Source organism: Diaporthe batatas (assembly GCF_019321695.1).
Source record: "Diaporthe batatas strain CRI 302-4 chromosome Unknown Contig00001, whole genome shotgun sequence".
Classification (NCBI taxonomy): Eukaryota; Fungi; Ascomycota; class Sordariomycetes; order Diaporthales; family Diaporthaceae; genus Diaporthe; species Diaporthe batatas.
In genome coordinates this window covers 3,992,171-4,016,039 of record NW_025408548.1, presented here as the reverse complement: position 1 = coordinate 4,016,039, position 23,869 = coordinate 3,992,171, and the positions used below count along the sequence as shown (strand labels likewise).

Below are 23,869 nucleotides of genomic sequence, written 5' to 3'. Positions count from 1 at the left end.
CCCTCCAAGCCCTCGGACTTGCAGCGCCGAGACAAGCCGAGGGGGTCTTCCTGCAGACTCGTCGAGGTGACTTTCTTGGCAGGTTACCAGGGGCATTGCTCTGCCAAGCCCCGAAAGTTGCAAGTCTCTTTACCGTCTCCGTGGGACTGGGTCGCACTGCAACATTTATAGTTGAGCCGCCGCGTTGCTTCTACATAGTGCACTACACACGGCTGCTAAATGTTGCAAAAGGGTCTACATGGTGAAATATCTCTTTATATAAGTTTCACTTATTATTTCTTAGTAATCTCTACTTATAAAAATCGTATTTACTTAATTAAATATATCTTTTAATAAAACTTAATTAATTATTATTTATATATTTATTTTTTAAATATTATAAATTATATTAAATTATTAAATAAAATAATTAAAATTTTAATTAATTATAATTAATCTTTTAAATATTTAATATAATAAGAAACTTATTTAACTTATTATAAAAATAGTATAATAATTAAGATTAACTTAGTATAAATATCCTTTTAATAAATCTTTACTATTAAAAATAAGGGCCTTAGTTAGAAAATCTATCCCTATAATAATACTACTTAAAATTATTAATCTATTAAAGATTAACTCCTTATTTAATAAAATATATTATTATAATATATATTAATTATTTAAACTCCTTATTAATTTTATTTTTAACTTTTTTAATATTATTTTTATTAAATTATATTTAATATATACTATATAATTTAATAAACTCTCTTTTAATTAATTTATTCCTTCCTTTAATATATTTATTATTACTTTTATACTTAATTATCTACTAAATATACTAAAAATTCTCTTAATAAAAACTTATAAATAAAATAATTTAAAATCTATTTATACTTTTATTATACTACTTTTATTTATAGCTTTAACTTTAATATTTCTTTATATATTATCCTTCTTTTAACTTAAATTAAATAAACTTAATTATATTTAAATTAAAAGAATTTCTATATTAAAATAAATACTTAACTTAATAAATTAAAAATACCTTTTAAATAAAATAAGTATATAATAAAATCTTATCTTTCTATATAATTACTTTTAACTTTAATTTTTATAAATAAAAAAGTTTATTAAATAAAATATACTTTTAATAATAATATTAATTAATCTCTATACTTTAACTTATATATTAACTTATTATTCTTTTAAATTATTTTTAAATATATTTATAAATTTATAAACTTTTTTATAAATAATAATAAAATATTAATCCTTATTTATTTACTATTTTACTTTATAAAGTAATTTATTTTAAATATTAAATACTTTTAATATTACTTTTATTTCTCTTTTTAAAAAAGTCTTAACTAATTAAATATAATAAAGACTTTTCTTTCTTTATAAAAATAAACTTAAAATATAAATTTAAAATACTTTTTAATACTCTTAAATAATTAACTTTAAAATCTTTTATTAAACTTCCTTTAAATATAATACTCTCCTTTTAATATATAAAATAACTAATATTTTATTACTTTAAATTATATTTTTAATCTTTTAAAGTTTAATATTAATAATTTAAATATTATTATAAATACACAATCCTTATAACTTTATTTTTAAAACTTTTCTTTTAAAAATTATATAAATAATACTCTTATTAATATAATTACCTAACTAATTAATAATATTATTATTTAAAAGTTTTTATTATATTAATCCTTATTAATAATTTTAAAATCTTCTCTTTCTTTTTAATCTTCTTAAATAAATAACCTATTTATTTATTATCCTTAGTATATATATTAAAAATTATAAACTATTAAATATATAAATTAAATCTATAATTAATTATTTTATATTATATATTTTATTAAATATATATTAATATATTAATATATTTCTTAATTAAATTATATTAATATCTAATTATAAAAAAAGTTAAAATTTATAACTATATAATAATTAAATACTTTATAATTAAAATATTAAAAAAAGTAATAAAGAAGAGTTTTTTAAATTAGAGAGAAATAAATCCTAAATTCTTATAGGTATTCTAATTAATATAATTCCCCTTATAAAAAACCAGAAATTAGAGAAATACAGACTGCCTAAACTAGGGCCCCCTACACCTTGGCGGTAAAGACTTATTGGAAGGACCTCCGTATAAATAGACCTTGTCACACCTAATAGTAGCGGAAGGGGTGGGTTGGGCTCGACTGTCGAAGCTCCGTTGATGTTCGACCGAAGGAAGTTGGTAAAGGATTCGGAGGAGGGATGGTTCGAAGGCCGCATGAGGGCTGGAGCGTAGGGAGGCTCTTGCTACTAGTCAAGGAGTTGAAGGTGTTGACCCTCCGTCGAATCTCCGGCCGAGGTGAGCTTCAATGCTTTGCAGCAGAGACGTGTCGGCTTCAGGGGCCACCAGAGCATGCTCGGGCTGCTGGTCAAGAATTCGAAGAAATGTATCGACTGCAGGGGCCAGGGTGTGCAGGCGCTGGGGTTGCCGATTGGAAGCAAGGCCCACTGTGCTAGATGCGCGTCTCGAACCCGAGGAGGGTGGCATCTTGTCGACGCGAGGGATGATGAGGACCTGTTACTAGAGGATGTTAGAAAAGACGAGACCAGGAAAGCCCTTGGTGATTACGGGAACCTTACGTCTCTACTCCTGCTCTCTCTCCTACCCTCCCCCGTCCTACCCTCCCCCTTCCTGCCCTCCTTTTTCCTACTCTCCTTTCCTACCCTCCCCCTTCCTACCCTCCCCCTTCTTACCCTCCCTCTTCCTACCCTCCTTTTTCTTCTCTCCTTTTTCCTACCTTCCCCCTTCTTACCCCCCCTCCTAACCTCCCTCTTCCTACCCTCCTTCTTCTTACCCTCTCTCTTCCTACTTTCCCCCTTCCTACCCTCTCTATTCTTACCTCTTATAACTATTACATTGCTCTACACACCTGCGCAGAGGCTTCACAGCGTTGTGATTCAGGCTCTCCATCACAAATGAGTCATGCTTGTAATTTGCCGGCCCTTAACAAGACCTTAGGAAGGAACCTTTTTCGGTCTTATCCAAGACCATATTTTCTTATCACTAGGTAGAATATAATAAATAAGATGTTAATTTAGCCTGCTAACTCCTTTTCTATTAAAATAATATCTAGTTACTTAGAAGCTCCTAAAGAAAAGAATAAGTAGTGTAATTAAAACTTATTAAAAGTATGTTAAATCTTTTATAAGAAGGTATTTATTTAATATTTTAACTATAACTTTTTATATTTAAGTTTCAAATATTATAATCCTTAAATTATATTAAAAGTTAAAAATTAAGATTAAAACTTAGTCAATGTTGATAGGTTTAGATATAGAAATAAGGAGTGTCCTAAGACTTTTTCAGCCCTGCTGTGGTTGCCTCGTCTGTTGTCGCGATCACGGGGAAGCCGGATCAACATCCGTCTTCGCCTTCTTCGGAATGATGATCTTGCGCTTTCTCAACATCTTCTCCAGGTTCTTCTTCGTCTCATTTTCGTACCCATCAACGGTATCCGGGGTCGCCTCTTTCTCATGGAGCTTATTGGGCAGTTGCGTTGATTCTTCCCCATCCAAGTCATCCTCATCATCGGAGGCATCCAGCACCTTCCTTTGGCGCTTGCGGGACGGTTGAGCCACTTCCTCCTCGACTTCCTCATCGCCATCGTCATTAGCAGGCTCTTCCGACTTCCTGAGCATGGTTGAGCTAGCCCCATGCTCGGACTCGTTGTCAAGATCGGCCATATCAACAGTGACAGATCTGGTCTCGCTTTCTGATTCAGCATTCGCGTCGTCGCGATCCATGAGAAGATCATTAGGATCCGAAGACACTTTTGGCGTCTTCGGGGTGGTATTGTGGGATGTCTGCGCTCGTGGCTTTGTTGTCAGCATCCCAAACGGAACATGCCTCGCCGAGGCGATCGTCATGTTGAGCTTCTCCGCGGCCTTGGTCATGACACCTTGCCACTCCTCACCTCCACGGTCGAGCTGCTGAATGTGGACGATGTCTCGGCATACTGCCGTCCAGTCCATGGTTTCCACATCCCGATCTTCGGCCACCTAGACCAGAGCGAGATCGGGGTAGTTGTCTCCCAGCAGCTCGAGCAGGTCTGTTGGCTCGCTCGCATCGAGCGAGTGGCCGTCGGGCAACTCCTTTGGGAGCCCTAGAGCCAGGCGAGCAACCAGCGACAGGAAGCGGCCGTTCTGGTAGTGGTAGGCCGAGTCCCACTCTTTCATAAACTCGGGCTTGCTGTGGACCCAGGTGAATCGGTTGAACGAGTGCCCTCGGCGGATACGACACATCTCAAATGCCACAATGAGACGGAGCGCGCCCTGAATGTAGTCGGGAATCCGCGACTTGCCGGCCAGGTCGCGGGCAGTCTTCATGATTCCACGCAGCTCCTGCATGTTCTGGTATGTGCCGGTGTTCTTCCAGATCACCCATTCGACTGACTTGTCCTGCCCGATCCGTTCCAGCCGCCGCATGGCCTGGTCCTCGGATTCGTTGTTCCAGCCAAACTGGCCTGACTGGCCCTGGTGAGAGGTCTTGTGCAGGTTGTATCCCTGTATCGAGAGACTAAGCGTGTAGATAAGGCTGTCGATGTCAGCCTCTGGGTCATTGAACTCGTTCACTACATCCGACCGTTGCTTCGTGGACATCTCCGAAGTGAAAAGCCTGACTTTGAGGCCGAGCTTCTGAAGAATAGCATAGAGCTCATTGTACCGCAGGTAGTTAGCAATTGGTCGGCCGGGCACACCCCTTCGTCGGTCCTGAGGGCTTTCGGCGACTTTTTTGAGCTAGCGGTGACGTCACGATGACTGCCCCGAAATGGTCAAAATTTAGCTGCGTGAGAGCTTCAGGTTGAGTGGAATCGAGTGGGAGGCGAGGGGATGGCACGCGATGAGCAGGGGTGCAGGATGATCGAAAAAGCAGGTGGAAAGTCGTTTAGACAGCAACACGCGCGATCTCGCGATTCTCAGAGGTGGTGAGCGACTGCTGGAGGGATCGATGAGGCCGGCGAGGTTGGTGAGGGAAGAAAGTGAGGGTGAGTTGAAGGAGGTTGTGGAGTTTGAATTGGAAGATGAAGGAGGCTGGCTTAGGTAAGCCAGGTTTGGTCCCAGCAGACCGGCTCCATCGGCCTCACCCTAGCGCGAGCGTGGCTAAGTACCTACGTACCCTGGGGACTTGATGACTGCAAGGGTTTAAATCGGATGCTTTAGAATGCAACCCACACGGGGACCACTCTTTTTCCATCCAGCTGCCATCAAGGTACACATCTTACACTAGACCTCATTCGGCGGCCATCTTTCATCAAGGTTCTCACGGCCACGGAGACCCAAGGACCACTCCATGTTTCGCGCCGCCCGCATGCGCTGGCCAAATGCCTCACGGGCTAGGCTCGGAGCTTGCTTTTTAGTCCCCCCCATCGGCCTCTGCGTCGGCTGGACAGTCTCTCACTAGGTACTGTAATAAGACAGGAAATAAGATGGACACGCCGGAACCCATGCCCACGAGATCATTGGCGCGAGACTGAAGCTCTCGAAAAGCACATGCCTGTCGGCGTGGGGGACGCTGTCGACCGCTGACTCTGACCTGTGTCTTTTGGCACAGTCTTCAACGACAGCAAAGGTTTCACCGCCCACTGTGCCCTCCTGCACTGCCATGTCCACCCTGCTCGTTCTTTGATCAGTCCTGCGCTCGCCTGGGAACATGACCCCACAGTCCAGCTTGGCTGCAGAATACGCGACTGCTTGGCCGGTCATACGATGGGTGTCTGTTCCCGCAGTCAAGACGTGGTTCCTCCGCCCCCTCGAAACTGTTGCGGTCAGAGCTGCCCGGCCGGAACTGACCTGACAAGCTCACCAAGCATTTCCAAGAAGATCTGTGGCGGCTTGGACGCCCCCACCAGCAAGAACTAGCTCCTGGATGGGTTTTGGCCTGGGGCTCAAAACACCTCAGTAGTCTCGGTGCCCGATATGGCTCTAGTCTCTGCTTGGTGAGAAAAAGGCGATGTACTCCTGCAAAGCTAGATCCTACAGTGATCGGGAGCGCTGAAAAAAGAGCTGTCTGTGAAACAAGGAAGGGCAGCTGTCCCGGGACTTTGGACCGAGCTGGCGAGATAAAAAGGTCGGGAGATCCTGGCGTGGCTCATATTACATTGAAACTTAAAATGGAACATCGCAGGAGTTGACTATCAGATATGGAAGCCGCGCACAAGACGAGAGGATACTTAGTGTGGAACTTATCCGCTGTGTATGTCGTGAACTGTCAACACCGACGTTTCATGGTCCATCCCGCCTATCGGCCAGCATGAAGTTTCTTTCATCTCGCATATTTATTTTGAGAGCATGGCCAGATATGTATAATTGACCGGTCATGGAATGTTTCTCTGAGTGTGTGTGGGGTGGGGGGTCAATGAGGCGAGAGGCGAGAGGCCGGAGGTTGAAAGGTGGTGACCATGTGAGGTTCGACATGGTCCCATTGTTCAGCCCTCACAAGGGACCCCCCGGCGCCCAATCACGCAAGCCTCAAAGGCTAATCTGACGCATGCGGTTGGGTCTCTCGCGGCTCTGGCAGGCTCGGTAGCGCATACACCCTCTCCGAAACCCACGCAGGTGAGAAGAAGTTGAAAGTGTGTTGAAGGGGGGGAAAGTTTCCCAGTCTAAAACCAAGGAAGCCGGCTCAAGCAAAACCAGGTTCCTGGTTGGATCACTAGCCAACACTCTACTATGCTAGTGTGCCTACCCTAAGGTAGGCAGGTATTGGGTCTGGAGTGATCGGACTCCCAGTCCTGCCGCGCCAAAACTACTCGAGTACCTGTGTACTGTGGTAAGCATCGAGGATCACTTTCATGCAGCCCACTAGAGGCCCACTCCGTATCCCATCATTCTTCACATCACCCCCCCCCCGGTCCGAGAACCTTTGTGGCCGAGTACATCTTTGGTGACTTGTATTTCAAGGCCCTGCATCGCTGCTCCACGACGGCCCCATAAGGTGTGCTCGCGCCCATGGCTCGCCAGCGAATATCCAGTCCGCACAAAAGTTGACGGCCCACTTTCTTCGACCTCTTCCACCCTCTGGTTCACACATTTGTTCCTCTCCTACCCTCCACGCATCGATAAAGTCTCTGGTCCATCTCTTGTTCTCGGCGACTTGCTCTCACGCGCTCTGCCATCCATCCTTCCTCTCACCCCCGACTTGACTCAGCCTTGCCCAGTCACTCGAGCCTTTTTCTTCTCCTTCCTCGCCATCAATCTCGTCCTCGACGTACCCGTCGACACCACCCGGACCTTACTTTCGTTGTGCCCCACAAGACAAGTCCCGCTCAGCCCCGCGCACCATGTCTGCCGAAGATACGGGTAGCAGTGTAACCGTTGAGTGCGGTTCGTTCACCCCTCCCCACATGCCGCCCAGGTTGTAGAGACCTTCGGCCTCCTGCGTCGTCCTACCAAACAAGCGTGGCCGAAACGTGCTGACCTTCGGCAACTGTAGACTCCGGCAACGAGTACAATGGCAGCCTGGGCCTGCGCATCAGCTCCATCTTTGTCATTCTCATCGGCAGTCTCCTCGGCGCCGTTGTCCCCATCGCGCTTGCTAGGTCCAAACGAATGCGGGTCCCCAAGACGGCCTTCTTCGTCGCAAAGTACTTTGGCTCCGGCGTCATCATAGCCACGGCATTCATCCACCTCCTCGCTCCCGCCAACGAGGCCCTTGGATCGGAATGCTTCCCTGATGACTCCGCCATCAAGTCTTACTCCTGGGCCGAGGGTATTGCTCTCATGTGAGTGGCTTTCCATCCCCTTTCCTACCTCTGCCCCTTGGCCCCTGCCTTGAAATGTTCGAGCTCCGCATCATGGCTTTTCAGACACGTCCCCAGCGACCCTTCCCCATGGATCAAATGTCATCCTCTTGAGACCTTTGGTCAGGCAAGTTTTGTGGCTAACCCCCTCTCAAAGGACCGTCTTCTCCATGTTTTTCATCGAGCTGCTTGCGAGCCGGTTCGAATGGAACATCAATCTCGGCCATAGCCACGATCCATCGGTGGAGTTCACGTCGCCGTCCTTTAAGAAAGGAGGCGACGAGGAGAGCGGGAGCGGCCGGGTTCCCAGCAGCACGGCCGCGGCCCCAGCCAGCAACCCGCATTCCGGCTTCACAACCGAGGTCACCTACCCTCCCGGAGGCGAAGACCACCTCGGCCACAAGCGAGAGCACATCGATCCCGAGTCTTTTGCCGCGCAGATGACGGCCTTGTTCATCCTCGAGTTCGGCGTCATCTTCCATAGCATCTTCATCGGCCTTACGCTCGCCGTGGCCGGTGACGAGTTCACCGTCCTATACATCGTCCTCGTCTTCCATCAGTCCTTCGAGGGCCTCGGTCTCGGCTCCCGGCTGGCTGTCGCCCAGTGGCCCGAGGGCAAGGAGTGGCTGCCCTATGTCCTCGGCACCGCGTACGCTCTCTCAACCCCGATCGCCATTGCTTGCGGCCTTGGTGTAAGGCAGACCCTCGAGCCTGGCAGCCTGACGACCCTGACTGTCAATGGTGTTTTTGACTCGATTTCCGCCGGCATCTTGATTTACACTGGGCTGGTCGAGCTCATGGCCCACGAGTTCATGTTCAACACAGAGATGCGAAAGAGCAGCATCGGCATGACCCTCTCGGCCTTCGGGTGCATGTGTCTTGGCGCCGGTTTGATGGCCCTTCTTGGCAAGTGGGCGTGAGCCGGCAGATTCGCTGACTTCTGGGGGGACTTTTTTGTTTCACTCCGCAGAAGCGGAACCTGGAATAACCTGGCCAGGACCCTGTTCGACTCTTCTCGACTACGGGGTATTCAGCTCAATAATTGCATGCTCATTGGTGGAATCAGTTTGTTGATTTGCGATTTGCGATTTGTGATGGACGGGGTTTTGCTAGAGTAAGCCTCCCACGTACCACTCTGATGCGACGGGACGCTCCGGGATGGGGGCTAATACAAGACGGCACAGCTAGACGATGCGATACCCAAGGGCGTGCTTCAGGCCAATCATCTAATGAGAGTATTGAATTCTTTGTCGAACCCCGCCCACGAGGCGGACTGTTACTACCTAAGCCGGTACAAGAGCTGGCGACGGTGACGACGACGGTGATTTCCACGCAAGAAAGCAGTGTATCATCAACTTGTCCCGCTGATCCGGCCGGCTGGTTCATGTGTCTCTCGATATGCCTGTACTAAACTGACCACTTCATAAGAGGGAACTAGCAACCCGGGGTGCGAAAATGAGCGTGTGGATGCCGAAGCCGAATATCAACGCAATTTCAGAATGTCATGACGAGTGGCCGTTTAGTGCTACGGTCTGTATGTCAGTACCGGCATTTGTCAAAGAGACGAAAAGTTCACGTGGCTGGGAAGAGGTTGATGAGGCTGAGAGGTGATCTCTCACCTTGCAAGAGCCGCAAGAGCAGCCGGTACCAGCGCAGGAGCTAGAGCAGCAGTTGGTGCAGGAGCTGGGCAGAGGGGCTTGAGGTCAGCAGAGGCTTGCGGAGGGACCAGGAGGCGTAGAAGGTATATGCCGACCGGGGAGGTACCGCATGAACTGGTGGTACCACCAGTTCGGGTGGATGACACGGCAAACCACGTGGAGAGGGACTCACCAGGGAGACATGATGATTGTTGAGTGTGTATGGGGGGTGGCCTGTTTGGTCTGGAGTCCTTGGATGGGTTGTATTCTTCAAGCAAGAGTTGTGGAAGATGAGAACCTTTGTGGTCAAGGACGGACAAAGAGACGATGAAGACGAGGACTTTAAATACCCTACTCCAGAACCTCTTCCTCCTTCATGCGGGATTCGATTAGATAACACTGCAACCAGGGCGTGAGGGGGAGCCATCCTCCATCCCACGAGGTCGCACAGCATCTCAAGCCCAACTCTCTGCAGCAAGCAGGCGATAGCCTTGGGCGATCTTGTGTGGCCCGCCCGCCTCCTGAGCTTTCCCCCCTCCCTCATACGCACGTAAGTACACGCACACGCACACACACACCTGGCACATGCCACCCACGCCACCCACTCACACCCACACGCATGCACCACACCTCCCAGCCGTATGCAAGCAAGTACGCATGTGCTGGCTAGCTTTCCAGCCGTACGGATGGATGGGTGGATAGACGGACGGATGGATGGTGTGGGCGTGGTCGTCTCGGGCAAGGCCAGGCCCGCATGGGAGCACGTAGAAAGTCAGGCAAACAGCACAAAGCATGCCTCGTTAATGCATAGTACGTGCGAAGTCACAAGTCGGATGCTCCGCAGTAACTGACTCTTCCAATGCATCTACTGGACCGACCGGCTCGGCGAACCCCCAACTTCCAGCCAGAGACCCCCATCCTCCGTCTCCAACCCCTCGGCCGGCGCGGGAGAAGCCCTCCTCGGCGCTTGATAACCCTGGGTGCCGGGCGGCCCAGAATGCCGCCTGGACGCGCCTTGGCCGGGGATTGGCCATTAGGCGATAGCAATGATTAACTATCAGCTCACCAAACCACACTTGGCCCCGTGGGAAGGAGGGCGTGAAGCTTAGGTGTGTGGGATGGGGGTTTCGGTCAGGCGTGGGTGGTGTCCAGCTAGCTTCCCCCCCCCCCGGTCCCGTCCATTCATTTGGTCCCGTGGGGACGTTTTGCCGGATTTTGCCCAGGCCTTGTTGATTTTCAATCCCTTCTGGGCCGGGGAAGGAATGATCAGAATGGGTTGGCCCGATTGTCGTCTGTTGTGGAACATGTAATACGATGTGGACAGCCATGCGGAGAGAGCATCTGGCAGAGATACCACGGTCGCGGAGAAGCTCGCTCTCCTGGCGGTAGGTGGGAGCAGCCGGGTGCATCGCGGCCGGGCGTGTGACCGGCCTTGATGGGATTTCCCGAAAGGGCGTCCCGCGGCCGGGCGGCTGGGGCGCGCCGTCCCATCATTGGGCGGCTGTCATAGTGTTGGTTCGCCTTGATTCGCTGCACATCATACAGCTTGGCATGGATGTCTGGATCTCTGCGTCTGTGGATGTCTATGCGGGCGTACGCCTGCGCCATTTGTGCCTGGATATTCGAGCGCCATCTGTGCATATGTACGTCCATGTAGGCCAGACAGAAGGCGGAATGGTCGCTCTGTCAACCGGCTGGCCTCGGACTGGATGACCAGGTGGTCGCCTAGCCATACGCTGTTCTCGCCACAATCGACGCGGGTCTTGCGCCTTTCGAAACAGCTTCGAGTTGACGGTCTGACGGTGTCTGGCACGAAGGTGGGCACGGCCTTACGGGATCGTTCGGTCCTTGTCACTGTGCACTCTTGTCTGGGTGGGTGTCGCCAGGCAGAGGAGGTTGGTGGCGTCGAGTCTAGGCAGCCCCGTTGAGCACCCGCTCTTCTATTCGACTCGCGCATGTCAGACACCTCGACAAGAAACGGCTCTGAACAAGTCTTGTGTGCCACAACTAAGTTGCCACCGTCCAACTCAAGGACACCGCATGTTAGGCTCTACCCAAGTGTCGTATTGTCCGGGGCCAGCCCTCGAGCGACCGTTCAGACCTGGCACATCAGACATGGTTAGCTCACATTACCTACATGCGCGAGAGGTCACTCTCTGCCGTAGGTAAGCCGACGATAGAATTCCAGCAAATGCTCTGACTCCAAAAATATGCAGTTGTCATCCCTTATTAGCCACAACTCCTCGCAATGCGAATTCAGAAGGCGTGGTCTATACCAGTCACACGCCTCACTCGTGTATTGCTCCACATCCAGTCTGCATCACGCAGTCCCACCCGTATCTTATACGTTTCGCTTCACTTCCAGCACGATGAGAAACCAAGAGGCAGACCGCAGCTGAATAACTAAGGCACGTTGGCACCATGAAACAAGCGGGTTCTCATCGATTGTGACCAACCTCTCGTGGGCCACAATGCTGGTCTCTGATCTCAGCTGCACCCTCCCGAGTCATGGCCAAAGACGGGTGTCGGCCCAATTCCTTGACGTGGGGGGATTTAGCCCTTTGACCGCTGCCTCCTGGACCACCTCGGGTATCGCCTCCGTCTAGTCTCGAGAGCATCAGTCCAACAGGCTCCTCCGGATTGGAGCTCGACTCTGCGAGTCTTCGCGCCAGACTGACTTTTCGTTCCCCTCTAGGGTCCATCTGTCGACACACTTCGTGCCTTGGGCTTCTCTGGCCTTGGGCTCGGAAGATGGGGAACAGGCAGGGCGCCAGAGACAAGGTAAGCTCTACGCTTCTGCTTCGACTTGGGCGCACGTCGGCGCTGTGGCCGGTCGTAGACTAGGTCGTCGAAGTCGGGTCGGATCATGGCCTTAGCATGACGCTGATAGAACGGCCTCAGGGCTCCGTCGCTGATGCTGTTCCTGTTGCTGCTGCTGTTATTGCTGCTGCTGGTGGTGGTGGTGGTGGTGGTGGTGGTGGTGGCTGACGGGTTCGGTGGCTTTCGCTCGACATTCGCAATCACGTCCGTTGGTGTGGTCTTGACTGGTTCCTCTTTGATTTCCGTCTTGATGGCACCATTGATACTGGCCTGAGATGATTTGGTCTGAGACATGCTGGTATAGATTTGTGCGAGCGAGCTCTCCATATCCTTGGACCTTGTAGGCGGGCCGGCCTGGGCACAATGGCTTTGGGGGGCGGTTGACTGCGAGCTGTCAGAAGGCTGCTCCTTCCTCGCCTTCTTCCGTGACTTCTTTTCACTGTCCAATCCATTCATCTTCCTCTTTCTGGAATCCCTGATGTCATCGAAAGCGCCATCGAGGCCCACGGAAGGATCACCATGGTCTGCTGAACCGTCTGCGGCGTTTCCTCCGGCTGGCCGAGAGGGACCAGAGTCGTAGGGCCTTCCCTGGGCCAACTCGGCCTCCTTATCACTCGTACTCGAAGTAGAGCCAGAAGACGAGGCACCTTCTTCGTCCCCGCCATGTGCCTCCTCTGCAGCAGCCAGGTATGGCCCAAGATGCCTTTTGAACTTCCCGAGCTGGTTTCGGATGAAGTCGGCATCAAGTGCCCGCTCCTTGGAAGGATCATGATTGTAGAATGCCGTTCTATTGCCTAGCTCTTTGGTTGTGGTCCTTATATAGTCCTTCTCTAAGCTCACCATCTGCTCGCATTGTCTCAGGAGCTCCTCGCGGGGCAGCCAGTCGGTAGCATTGAGCTGGTCGAGGGGTCGGAAGGTCTGCACAAGCAGCGCCCTGTCGAGCTCATTGCGCTTTCGTATCAGACTTGAGGTCTCTTGGGCGAGTATCCGTCGGGATCTCGGGCCTAAAGGCCTGGGCAGCTTCGACCCTGAGCGATTGGGCACGTCGGGATTCTCGGGCGGTGTAGTTTCCAATTTCAAAGCGTTATGCCGGTTGACCTTCCCTCTGCCGACAGATTTGCCACCCTCCTTAGGACGTACTGCAGCCATGGTAAGGGTGGCTGAGACGCAAGAGAGGGAAGACGACGGCGGAGAGGCTATGTGACGATGACTTGGGATGCGAAGTTGAGGTACTGAATGCACCTTCGACTTGGCGACGACCTCGAAACTTTTCTGCGGGTCGGTGCATCGCGAAGTGGGGTTGCCGAGTCGGAACCAATCGGCCGAGCAACCAACTGCAAGAGGCAACGACTAGGACTTGAAATGCGGGGGTCAATTGGGGACCTGTCGGGACGGGAAAGAATGGACACTCGACGAATCGCCAGTTCAGGAGCTGGTGCATTCTTGAGCGGCACCGCTGTGTGTCTCATCCCACACAATACTATTCTCATGGGGCTTGGTACGAGAAGTCGCGGCTCGAGATGTGGCATCGTCAACTGACAAGCGCACCCCAATGGACCACGGGTCGGCACTTCGCGACCCCCAGATTCGGGACGGGGCTGTAGACTGCAATTTGTAGATCTATGGCTGGCATTGTCAAGCTCAATGAACCAGATCGATACCGAACAGATGCAGACATATCGCGAGCTCTGAATTGATCCGTCTGTACGGAGGTAGATGAGTCCATCGACAGCCCATCTCGTCAGATCCTGGGGAGTGAAACTCAAAACGGTCGAACCCCACACCCGAAGTGCCAGGGGAAACCGCCGGACCTCGGCATCTCTGGGGATGGTTGCAGCTCGGGTAGACAGGAGACAGGCTGCTCTCCTCGTACCTCTCCATTTTATTATTTCGTTGCTCGACTTCAATAACCCACACCCGAGCCCAGGTCTTGCTGTACTTTGTTCAGTCTCACACTCGACATTACCATCATCAGACCAACACCAACGCCAACACCAACACCAACACCAACACACCAACACACCCACACTGTTCCCACTGACTTCACGATGAGCGGCCCCGGCGTCGGTTTCGAGTATCCAGCCCAGCCAGTGCAATGGCTGAAGCGGGACGCTCTTCTCTTTGCGAACAGCATTGGCTGCACGGCCGATGAGCTTCACTTCCTCTTTGAACTGCACCCCGAGTTCACCGTCTTCCCAAGCTACCCTGTCATTCTGCGTGAGTCCGCCTCAGCCGGGCCTCCCAGGGCCTCCCATCGGTAGCAGGACTAACCGCCATGTCAGCATTCAAGGGTGCCACCCAGGAGGTCATTGACTTCTACGCAGCGCAAAAGGCCGTCAAGATCCCCAGTGTGCCTGACTTTGATCACACGCGGGTGGTTGACGGCCAGCGTCTCCTGCAGTTCTTCAAGCCCCTGCCGCCCTCCTCGGAAGGCAGGAAGTTTGAGATCCGCCAAAAGGTGATTGGTGTCTACGACAAGGGCCGTCCGGGGTCCGTCCTCGAGACCCAAAGCGACCTTGTTGACGCTGAGACCGGCGAGATCTACTCGCGGGCCATCGGGAGCGCCTTCTTCGTGGGCCAGGGCAACTGGGGCGGCCCCAAGGGACCTGCCACGGTCAACTTCCCCCCGCCAAAGGGCAAGCAGCCCGACCTGACCTTTGAGGACCAGACCACCAGGGAGACAGCGCTGTTGTACCGCCTCAACGGCGACTATAACCCCCTGCACGCCACCCCGGAGCCCGGCAAGAAGATGGGCTTCGGCGGCGAGATCATCCACGGCCTGTACTCGTTCAACTCGACCTGCCACGGGCTCCTCAAGCACGTGGCGGGCAGCGACCCCAAGAACCTGAAGGAGTTCCAGGCGAGATTCGCCAGCCCGGTCAAGCCTGGGGACAAGCTGGTCACGTCGGTGTGGAAGACGGGGGATGTCAAGGACGGATGGGAAGAGATCCGGTTCGAGACCAAGGTGGAGGGCAAGAAGGTCTGCCTGAGCAATGGCAGGGCCCTGGTCAAGGCCGTTGGATCTACCAAGAGCAAGCTGTAAATAATGCTGCAAGCTGGCCCGTGGAGGATGCGAGTGTGCCGAGTAGTTGATCAGAGCATAATGTGACCGTGTCCGTTGGTCCACAAGCAAGACAAGTAGAGAATTGCGGTCAAACTCTCTCCATGTTGATAAGTGCCCAGTTAGAGAGGAAGGGTGGACGCTGAGCCCCTGTGACACGCCTAACTCAGCACCCACCCACCCCCTGGCTTACAGGCGGCAACCCCCAACCCCCGCAGCCATTTCACCACTCCTCTGCTCGCTAGGCTTCCCGAGGAAGGACAGACTGGGGCACAGCAACAAAAATGACCCAGCATGTCTACGGGCCCTGAATTTGCAGCCGGCCAGCGCCTCTCCTATGACGGGGCGCTCTGCACCGTTCGGTATGTTGGCCAGGTCAGCGGGACTGCCGGGGACTGGCTCGGCGTAGAATGGGACGACCCATCACGGGGCAAACACGACGGCTCACACAAGGGTGTGAGATATTTCGCATGTGAGAACTCGGCACCCAGATGCGAACATCTGAGATGTGGTGTTGATAGAACGTACAGGCCGCTCCAGGTCCCCAAAGGCCGCATCTTTTGTCCGCCCCACGAGGCCGGCAGATCAGCCGCGGACCTTCCTGCAGGCCCTTCATGAGAAGTACGCTCCAGCTGCCGCAGCGGACCATGCGCAGGCGTCGTCGGGCCAGCAGATCGTCATCTCGGGCAAGGTCGCCGAGGAGATCGGCTTCGACAAGATCCGCAGGCAGCAGGCTCAGCTGGGCGAGCTGAGGATCGTCATCCTCGACGGCCTGCGCGTCTCGTCGGCATCGGCGCTCGGCGAGCAGCCCATCACAGAGGTCTGCCCCAGGGTTGTTGAGCTGGACGTCAGCCGCAGCTTGGTTGTTGACTTCGGGGAGATCGTTGGCGTGTGCTCTCAGCTCAAGGCGCTGCGCCGTCTGGGACTCAAGTAAGGGACGCCCCGTGTGCACGACGAGACCTCCCGGCTAAGCTCTGATAGCGGAAACCGATACCAGGAGTCACTGATCGCAGGGCTCGACACGGAACAGGCGCGGGAGGCCTTTGGCTCTGTGAGAGAGCTTGCACTCGATGAGACTCTCATGGGCTGGGAAAGCATCTGCCACATATCTCGCTGCTTCCAGTCTCTGGCAATCCTGCACGCCAGCACCAACCAGCTGTCCCGGATCTCCCCGTTGGGCGCCACCACAGCGACACAGACGCTGACCACGCTCTATCTCGAACACAATGACTTCACGGCGCTCAGCGACCTCGCCTGTCTCGGCCAACTGGCCCTGCTGAAGAACCTGCACCTCAAGGGCAACAATATCTCCACCATCACCGCTGACCCGTCCCAGGAAACACCAGTCTTCAGCGGCACGCTAACCCACGTTGACATATCGTACAACAAGATCAGCAGCTGGTCTTTCGTGGACGCCCTGCCAGACTCCTTCCCAGGCCTGAACTCCCTCCGCCTGGCTCACAACCCCGTGTACGAAGACCCAGGCTTCGACAAGTCCAGCACTACAGCCTCAGCCGCCGGCTCAGCTGGTTCCAAGGCCACCGTGACGGAGGAGGCATACATGATCACTGTCGCGCGTCTAGCCTGCCTACAAACCCTGAACTTCAGCTCCGTCACGCCCACGGACCGCACGAACGCCGAGATGTTTTACCTGTCCCGGATAGGCCGGCAGCTCGCATCCGTGCCTGAAAGCCACGAGGCCGAGGCAGCGGTCACAGCCCAGCACCGGAGGTACGCGGAGCTGTGCGAGTTGTACGATGAGCCAGTCGTGGTGCGGAGGAAGGAGGTCAACCCTGCCTTCCTGGAGGCGAGGCTTGTCAACGTCGCATTCCGGTTTTGTCCGTCAGGGGGAGGGGATGGCGTGAAGGTGGTGGAGAAACACGCGCAGATACCGAAGACGTCCGACATCTATGCCGTCAAGGGCATCGCAGGCAGACTGTTTGGACACGAACCACTCGAGCTTCGCCTGATCTGGGAGACGGGTGAATGGGACCCGGTGGCGGGCTTGGATGACGCGGGCGACAACAGTGATGAGGAATACGAGCATGCAGCCGGAGGGCAGGAGGCCTTGGGTGGCGCCCAGGCTGCTCGCGACGACGCGAGCGCACACCTGGACAGCAGCAAGACTGGCCGGTGGATAAAACGCGAGGAGGAGCTGAGGGACTCCCCTAGACAATTCGGTTTCTGTGTCGATGGGCTTGACATTTCAATTAGGGTGGAGCAGAGATAGGCAAATAGACACACTGTAGAGTTTGGCTCTGAACACAGGCTGGCAGGCTGGCAGGCTGGCAGGCGAATTGGTGGAAACAGACACAAGCTGAGGCACACAGCTTGCGCCCACTTGTTTGGCAAGCAGTCAACGGTACCGCTCTCCGGCCGAATGCTATATGATCAGGTGAAAGGAGGGACAGATTAGATCTGACGAATTGAGAGGTACTCCTTTCATTTCTTCGTTCGGGCACTCCATGCCACCCACCCACCACTGCGACCAGTTGCAGCCATGCAGCCCAGACTGGACTACTACATTGTCCGCCCAGACACGAAAGATGGCAGACCCGGACCGATCGTGCCCCTCGTTGCCGCCGACCAGCTTCCCGAGTGGATGCAACTCGTGGGCGTGGCCCGCGAGCTCGACGCCAGGCAGACCATCGGACTGACTAACCTCGGAATCGTTGAGGCGGATGAAGACAGCACCTTTGAGGTGCGGTTGCGCCATGACAAGACCCAGGCCCGGGCCATTCCCAGCTGTGCATATGATGCAACGGATTCATACTCGCCGGGAAATGGGAAGGCTAAAGCAGAGGCAACACAAGACGAGAGGACTACACCCATTTGTGAGACCAAGATCAAGACCAGCGAGAAGGCTGGCAGTGACGATTCAGCTATCTCGTCGGACAACTCCAAAAACGCCGGGCCATATGTCGTCGACAAGACACCGCAGCACGGCCACTCAAGCGAGCGTGTGCTCAGCGCCTCCCGCCACAACTTGGCGACCTCTGTTCAGGCCTGTCGCAGCAACGAGAGGCCTCTTCGCCCGCACATGGCCAAGGCCACTTTGGATGAGTCGCGGCGCGCTTGTCCCAAGCACAGCACCGTCAAGCAAGACAAGCAGCCTGCCACGGCCGTTTGCCGTCATTGGTGCTACCACGGGACGTGCAAGTGGGGCCCGCAGTGCCGTTACGCGCATCGCATGCCCACAACCGTGGAGGGCTTGCGCGAGATAGGGCTTAAGGGCTTCCCGACCTGGTACATTCTCATGGTGGGCGACGGCGGCAGCGAGCTACCAGGGTTGTCCAGCCTTGACGCCAGGCTCAGACGGCTCGAAGACGTGCAGCCTTCTACCCGGCAGCACACGAGGCAGCACACGAGGCAGCACACGACGACCCAGCAGCCGCAGCCACCCGTCGGCCCCGGCGTGCATCCCACACAGGGCCAGCGACCACCACGCCGGCAGAATGGCATCGGCCATACGAACATATGCGCTGATGCGATCAACATCCGGCGGCAGGCAGATCCTCAGCAGCAGACCAGAGGCAGTATCCCAGTGGTCGCGCCAGTCCGAGCCGCGGCGATGTTGGGGGTTGAGTATGGTCGCGACAGCGGTAACAACGGCGAAGGGTGCATCCTACCTGAGAGGAGACGCGCGCGAGCCAGAAACGACCGGGCCGACGTGACGAATGCGAGAAGCCCGGGGGTTGTGGCAGGCCATGCCGGCTGCGGAGAGGAGAAGCTCGTGGATGTTGACTGAGGAGACGGGTTTCGGTGCCTGTAGAGTATTGCTGAGCGAGCCACGTCGTGGCCTCTGCCTTGAGGTGTTGGAAGGATGCGTAGGGCGGTCCAGAGCTCCGAAGACTCGAGGAGCCCGGAGTTTAGAACACAACCCGATGCTGTGATTACTGCCCACGCATTCGCCGCCAGTCAACGGTGCTACTGTCAGCTTCATGTGTTGTTTAGGCAGAAGTGGCCGACGACATGGCCCAGCAGGCGAACAGACGCTGTCGCGGTCGCTGTCGCATGCTCTCGAACGTGGTTGACCGCCTTAACGCCGGATGCGCGACGCGAATGAGGTCATGAGCAGTACCCGCCTACTACCCGCCGCGAAGGCACTACGCTATGGGCCGCTAGCCTAATCTATGTACATTGATCGTGGCAGCAGCAACAGCCGTCAATGATCGCGGCGGAGATAGCTTGAGATGCGGACAGAATCCCCAAGCCTCACGGCCATACAAAAAGCGCCACTGTTCCGGCATTGACAGCACTCCCTGGTCGGTCGCAAAGTCTTTTTCCTGGTTTTCTCAGCGCAAGTCCATACTCATCACACTGTACACACAACCGCCAAAAATGCCCCAGATCAAGATCAACGAGCAGGAGGTCGGCCCCATTGGCTATGGCCTCATGGGTATGTTCCAAGCACGCCGAGCCGTCTGCAAAACGAGGGCATGCTGACCATCACCCTGGCCAGGCCTTACCTGGCGCGCGAACCCTTGCCCGGAAGAGCAGGCCTTTGAGGCTATCAAAGCCGCACTTAGCAACGGCTGCAACTTCTTCAATGGCGGGGAGTTCTATGGGCCCCCAGAGTACAACTCCCTCGTGCTCCTGGAGCGCTACTTCGCCAAGTACCCCGAGGATGCGGACAAGGTTGTTCTGAGTGTCAAGGGCGCGGCCGGGCCTCACGGCCACCAGCCCAACGGCACCGCGGCCGAGATCAACAGGTCCATCTCGCAGGTCATCCGGCAGCTCAACGGGCGCAAGAAGCTCGACATCTTCGAGTGCGCCCGCCGGGACCAGAACGTCTCCATGGAGGAGACGTTCGGAGCCATGCAGAAGTTCATCGACGAGGGCAAGCTGGGGGGCATCTCGCTCAGCGAGGTCCGCCACGAGACCCTCCTCGACGCCGTCAAGATCACAAAGGTCGTGGCCGTCGAGATCGAGCTCAGCCTGTTCGCGACTGAGGCCCTCTCCAACGGGATCGCCGCCACGTGCGCCAAGCACAACATCCCCATCGTCGCCTACTCGCCCCTGGGCCGCGGTCTGCTCACCGGCGAGATCAAGTCGCCCGAGGACATCCCCAAGGACGACATGAGACGTCACATGCCGAGGTTCCAGCCCGGGAACTTTGAGCACAACATCACCCTCGTCCACCAGGTCAACGAGATGGCGAGGAAGAAGGGCTGCACCCCGGGCCAATTCGCCCTGGGCTGGGTCCGGACGCTATCAAAGCGGCCCGGCATGCCCACCATCATCCCGATCCCCGGCGCCACCACCGCGGAGCGGGTCAACGAGAACTCCAAGCTGGTGGACCTGACGGACGAGGAGATGGGCGTGATCGATGGCATTCTTGAGAAGATGGAGGTCAAGGGTGCCCGCTATCCTGATTTCGTGCCCACTGATACTTAGGCGTCTTTACTTCTGGCTGAGATCGGAATCGGAAATCACAACCAACATCTTGCACGTGTGCTCTCACGTATCCAGCATGTTTTGGTAGAACTCAATTCGAAGGAAGTTCACCTGCCCCAAGTATTGCTCCAGCACGATGATCTCGCATGGGAGATTCCTCTGGGCCAGGTCTCCCGGACATCATCTGCACGTGATAAACCCCCGGGATGTGAGAGCCCCTACGCAAAATGACAAACTAACAGTGAGTGCATGCTGGGACTATTCTATTACTAGATACACGGCACTCGTGAGCACTCGGCAAACATTGAAGCCTTCGGGTCCCTACACCAGCACGAGCGATAATTAGCAAATAAAACCTCAATTGTGTCTTAGGTTGATGTGGGAATATCGAGGGCAGCATGCAGGTCTCGTCTTCAGCACCCACGGAAGCGGGATTTGGTATGGTTTCCACAGTGAAGTATGGTTCTTGAGCATTGCAGAATTCAAATATCGTTCATCATGTTGACAGACGACCTGAGCCTCGATAGCAAGAGCATGAATGCAATGGTTGCTCACCTGATCTTTGCCTAGCGAATCGGAAAATGTGCTTCGGCATGGCATCCCGTGTGCCTATATCACATAAAGGTTGATAGGTCGACGCTGCGTCTGCATGGACGAGAATCGATGCTTTAACCGAGAAGACATTTTTATCCCCACCGGGCTGGCTTACCTAATACCAGGCTCCCAGGATCCTTTACAAGGCCTGTGCTCTCAGGGGTCTATCCTATTCTCCGAGTTGATTCCAGAGGCTCGATTAACTTCAGCTGCCTCCCATCATATGACATGGCAAATTCGAGACTGTGAATATGGCATCCATTCCATCACAACCGAACGTCCAAGTTCGCGGGAGCAAAGGCTCAGGTGCTGCCGGTCGTAGCCTATATGCTACCAAGTCATTTGCGCCGGGGGAGCTCATCACAACGTTTACAGACCCGATCCTAGGTGAAACCCGGCTCTCGCCTCCCGCCCACCACACAAACGCTAACACGCCTTAGCACTTCCCAACGGTCCCTCTGCTAGGGCGGTCTGTAGCAACTGCCTCGCACATCATGTGCCCACAAAGGCGTGCACAGGGTGCAAATTCGTGTCGTATTGTGGCTCCACGTGCCAAAAGCATCACTGGAGCCTCATCCACAAGCAGGAATGCAAGAGCTTTCGTAAGGTCAAGGAGTCAGTCGACCAGGACTGGTTGCCCACCCCTGTCCGCGCCGTCCTCCAGGTGTTGCTGCGGTGGGACGATGATGCGGATCTGAGGAGTGCCTTCGGGGCGTTGGAAGGCAACGTCCAGAGATTCAAGGCCAGAGAAGATATTTGGCAAGACTTGAGCCTGCAAGCATATGGAGGCATGAAATATGCCGGCAGGAAAGAGGAGGACGAGCAGCTCCACCTCGCACGAGATATCTTATGCAAGATCCAGACGAACTCGTTCGACCGGACCGATGTGGACACGGGGCAGGCGGGCATCTTCCTGCATCCTACGTTGGCCATGGTGAACCACTCCTGCGTGCCAAATGCGAATGTCAGCTTCCTCAAGCGCAAGGCATTCCTAAAGGCCGAGGTGCCAATCAAGGAGGGCGACGAGATCAACATATCATACATTGATTTCACAAAACCAAAGCTCTTCCGACAACTCGGTCTGGCATTGTATCACTTTGAATGTACCTGCCCACGGTGCAAGGATGACCTGACTGTCTACGACGTCTGCCAGACATCACCCGTCATCCACCTAAATTCATTTAGCTTGGTACCAAACCTTGAGAGGCTCCGGAAGCCCGCCATCAGCCCGCCGACGTCCAAGAATGAGCTTCAGGAGCTCAAGGACAGCATTGACGAGATCTACGTCGCCTGTCAGACCCCCGAGAGGTCACAAGGCCCGACAACCACCGAGGAGAGGCTTATGGTGCTCAAACATCAGTGGCGGCAGTGTCAGCCTCTGATCCAGGCCGGAATGTGGGCGCAGGAGCCTTTGGGGCTGACCGTTGAACATGCAATCATGTACTACTCGGAGACAGGGAGCTACGCGCACGCGCTCGCAGTCGCATGCTTCGCGGCGCTCAACTGCGCGCCCTACAAGTACCCGGCGCCCTTCAAAGAGAGGAGGCTGAAGGGCCTTATGGTGATCGCAAAGACCCTAACCAACACGGCTCCTCCGTCAGCAATGGAGGCGCTGACCGAGGTCACTGACGAGCGGGTGATGGTGTGCCTTCTCCAGGCGGATCAGGTTGCGATGTGTGAGGCGCTGGCGCTCATGGTTGAGAAATATGGCCCGGTGGCACAGTCGGACGAGTGGGAGATCCTCGACCTTGCGAGGAGTATGCTGCAGGACATCGCGAGCCTTCCTGGCCGAGAGAAGCAGGCCGGGCTTCTTCGGGCCTGGGCAGGGAGCAGGGATGAGGCTGGCAACAAGTACTTCAAGGAGCAGATACTCCAGCCGATTGAGGACCTCGCAGGGTTTGCTGTTGAGATTATGAAGGCGGACTTCGAGACAGACGAGCCCATCTTGGAGGTCGACAAGGTCGACTGAGGCGGGAAGCTGTCTTGGGTGCATGGAACATCGATGCGACTGATTTTCAATGGCGTCGTGCGAGATTAGCATGATTGAGCTCTGGGCAGCCCTGATAGCATACGATCGGAACTTGAAAGCCCATCTCGATGCCTTATTGCCAAGTATCTGCCAACTGCATGGTTGCCAAACACTGTCTGGACAGGGAGGAGAAGGGACCCACGGAAAGACTGTAGAGTCTGATGCGGATTGATGAGAGCAAGTCGACTTTTTGGGCTGGATGTCCGTGGTGCTCCAGATCACACATCTTCATGTGCGACGAACTCGTATATGGCCAGTCCTCCCTGAGTAGTTCCCATGCGCGCAGCTTTTTTGTCTTCCAAGTGTGGCCAGCTTCACGGATGATGGCACTTGTTCACATCCCACAGATGATGTGGCGGGCCGCGCCCGCCGCATGAAGACCACATTGACGCCACCGCCGTCTTCCTGACCCCCGCGGATCTCGCTCCTTTGACTGTCGCGCAATCCGATTCCAACGCGGACGACACGGCTTGTACCTTTCACGGCAACTTCTGTTCCCGGGAAGCATAACTTCGACAACCTTGGAATCAAA

General features: G+C 53.4%; 5 protein-coding genes across 5 annotated transcripts; 4 read left to right on the top strand and 1 right to left on the bottom strand.

Annotated features, from left to right (window-relative positions):
- The first annotated feature begins 6,970 nt into the window (after nucleotides 1-6,970).
- Nucleotides 6,971-9,035, top strand: KVR01_000187 (low-affinity Zn(2+) transporter ZRT2). The gene is made up of 4 exons (XM_044790774.1): nucleotides 6,971-7,383; nucleotides 7,493-7,781; nucleotides 7,957-8,913; nucleotides 8,984-9,035. The coding sequence occupies exons 1-3, from the start codon at nucleotides 7,341-7,343 to the stop codon at nucleotides 8,717-8,719; spliced, it is 1,095 nt and encodes a 364-aa protein (XP_044650136.1). The 5' UTR covers nucleotides 6,971-7,340; the 3' UTR covers nucleotides 8,720-8,913; nucleotides 8,984-9,035.
- Nucleotides 9,036-10,220: 1,185 nt separating this feature from the next.
- On the bottom strand, nucleotides 10,221-13,682 carry KVR01_000648 (uncharacterized protein). Its single transcript, XM_044793500.1, has one exon. The coding sequence runs from the start codon at nucleotides 13,403-13,405 to the stop codon at nucleotides 12,128-12,130; it is 1,278 nt and encodes a 425-aa protein (XP_044650597.1). The 5' UTR covers nucleotides 13,406-13,682; the 3' UTR covers nucleotides 10,221-12,127.
- Nucleotides 13,683-13,709: 27 nt separating this feature from the next.
- On the top strand, nucleotides 13,710-15,413 carry KVR01_000497 (uncharacterized protein). The gene is made up of 2 exons (XM_044792147.1): nucleotides 13,710-14,473; nucleotides 14,539-15,413. Exons 1-2 carry the CDS (start codon nucleotides 14,305-14,307, stop codon nucleotides 15,297-15,299), a joined length of 930 nt encoding a protein of 309 aa, XP_044650446.1. The 5' UTR covers nucleotides 13,710-14,304; the 3' UTR covers nucleotides 15,300-15,413.
- A 198-nt stretch (nucleotides 15,414-15,611) lies between these two features.
- On the top strand, nucleotides 15,612-19,065 carry KVR01_000827 (uncharacterized protein; the record flags this gene model as incomplete). The annotated part of the gene is made up of 5 exons (XM_044782060.1): nucleotides 15,612-15,789; nucleotides 15,848-16,247; nucleotides 16,299-17,532; nucleotides 17,602-17,712; nucleotides 17,749-19,065. The coding sequence occupies 5 exons, from the start codon at nucleotides 15,612-15,614 to the stop codon at nucleotides 19,063-19,065; spliced, it is 3,240 nt and encodes a 1,079-aa protein (XP_044650776.1).
- A 593-nt stretch (nucleotides 19,066-19,658) lies between these two features.
- KVR01_000229 (uncharacterized protein) lies at nucleotides 19,659-20,714 on the top strand (the record flags this gene model as incomplete). The annotated part of the gene is made up of 2 exons (XM_044786517.1): nucleotides 19,659-19,716; nucleotides 19,780-20,714. The coding sequence occupies 2 exons, from the start codon at nucleotides 19,659-19,661 to the stop codon at nucleotides 20,712-20,714; spliced, it is 993 nt and encodes a 330-aa protein (XP_044650178.1).
- Nucleotides 20,715-23,869: the final 3,155 nt, after the last annotated feature.

Coding starts and splice junctions, on each gene's coding strand:
- KVR01_000187 (XM_044790774.1), top strand. CDS start 7,341: ATGTCTGCCGAAGATACGGGTAGCAGTGTAACCGTTGAGTGCG. Junction 7,384..7,492: donor CAGTGTAACCGTTGAGTGCG/GTTCGTTCACCC, acceptor CGGCAACTGTAG/ACTCCGGCAACGAGTACAAT. Junction 7,782..7,956: donor GCCGAGGGTATTGCTCTCAT/GTGAGTGGCTTT, acceptor CCCCTCTCAAAG/GACCGTCTTCTCCATGTTTT.
- KVR01_000648 (XM_044793500.1), bottom strand. CDS start 13,405: ATGGCTGCAGTACGTCCTAAGGAGGGTGGCAAATCTGTCGGCAGAGGG.
- KVR01_000497 (XM_044792147.1), top strand. CDS start 14,305: ATGAGCGGCCCCGGCGTCGGTTTCGAGTATCCAGCCCAGCCAGTGCAA. Junction 14,474..14,538: donor AAGCTACCCTGTCATTCTGC/GTGAGTCCGCCT, acceptor CCGCCATGTCAG/CATTCAAGGGTGCCACCCAG.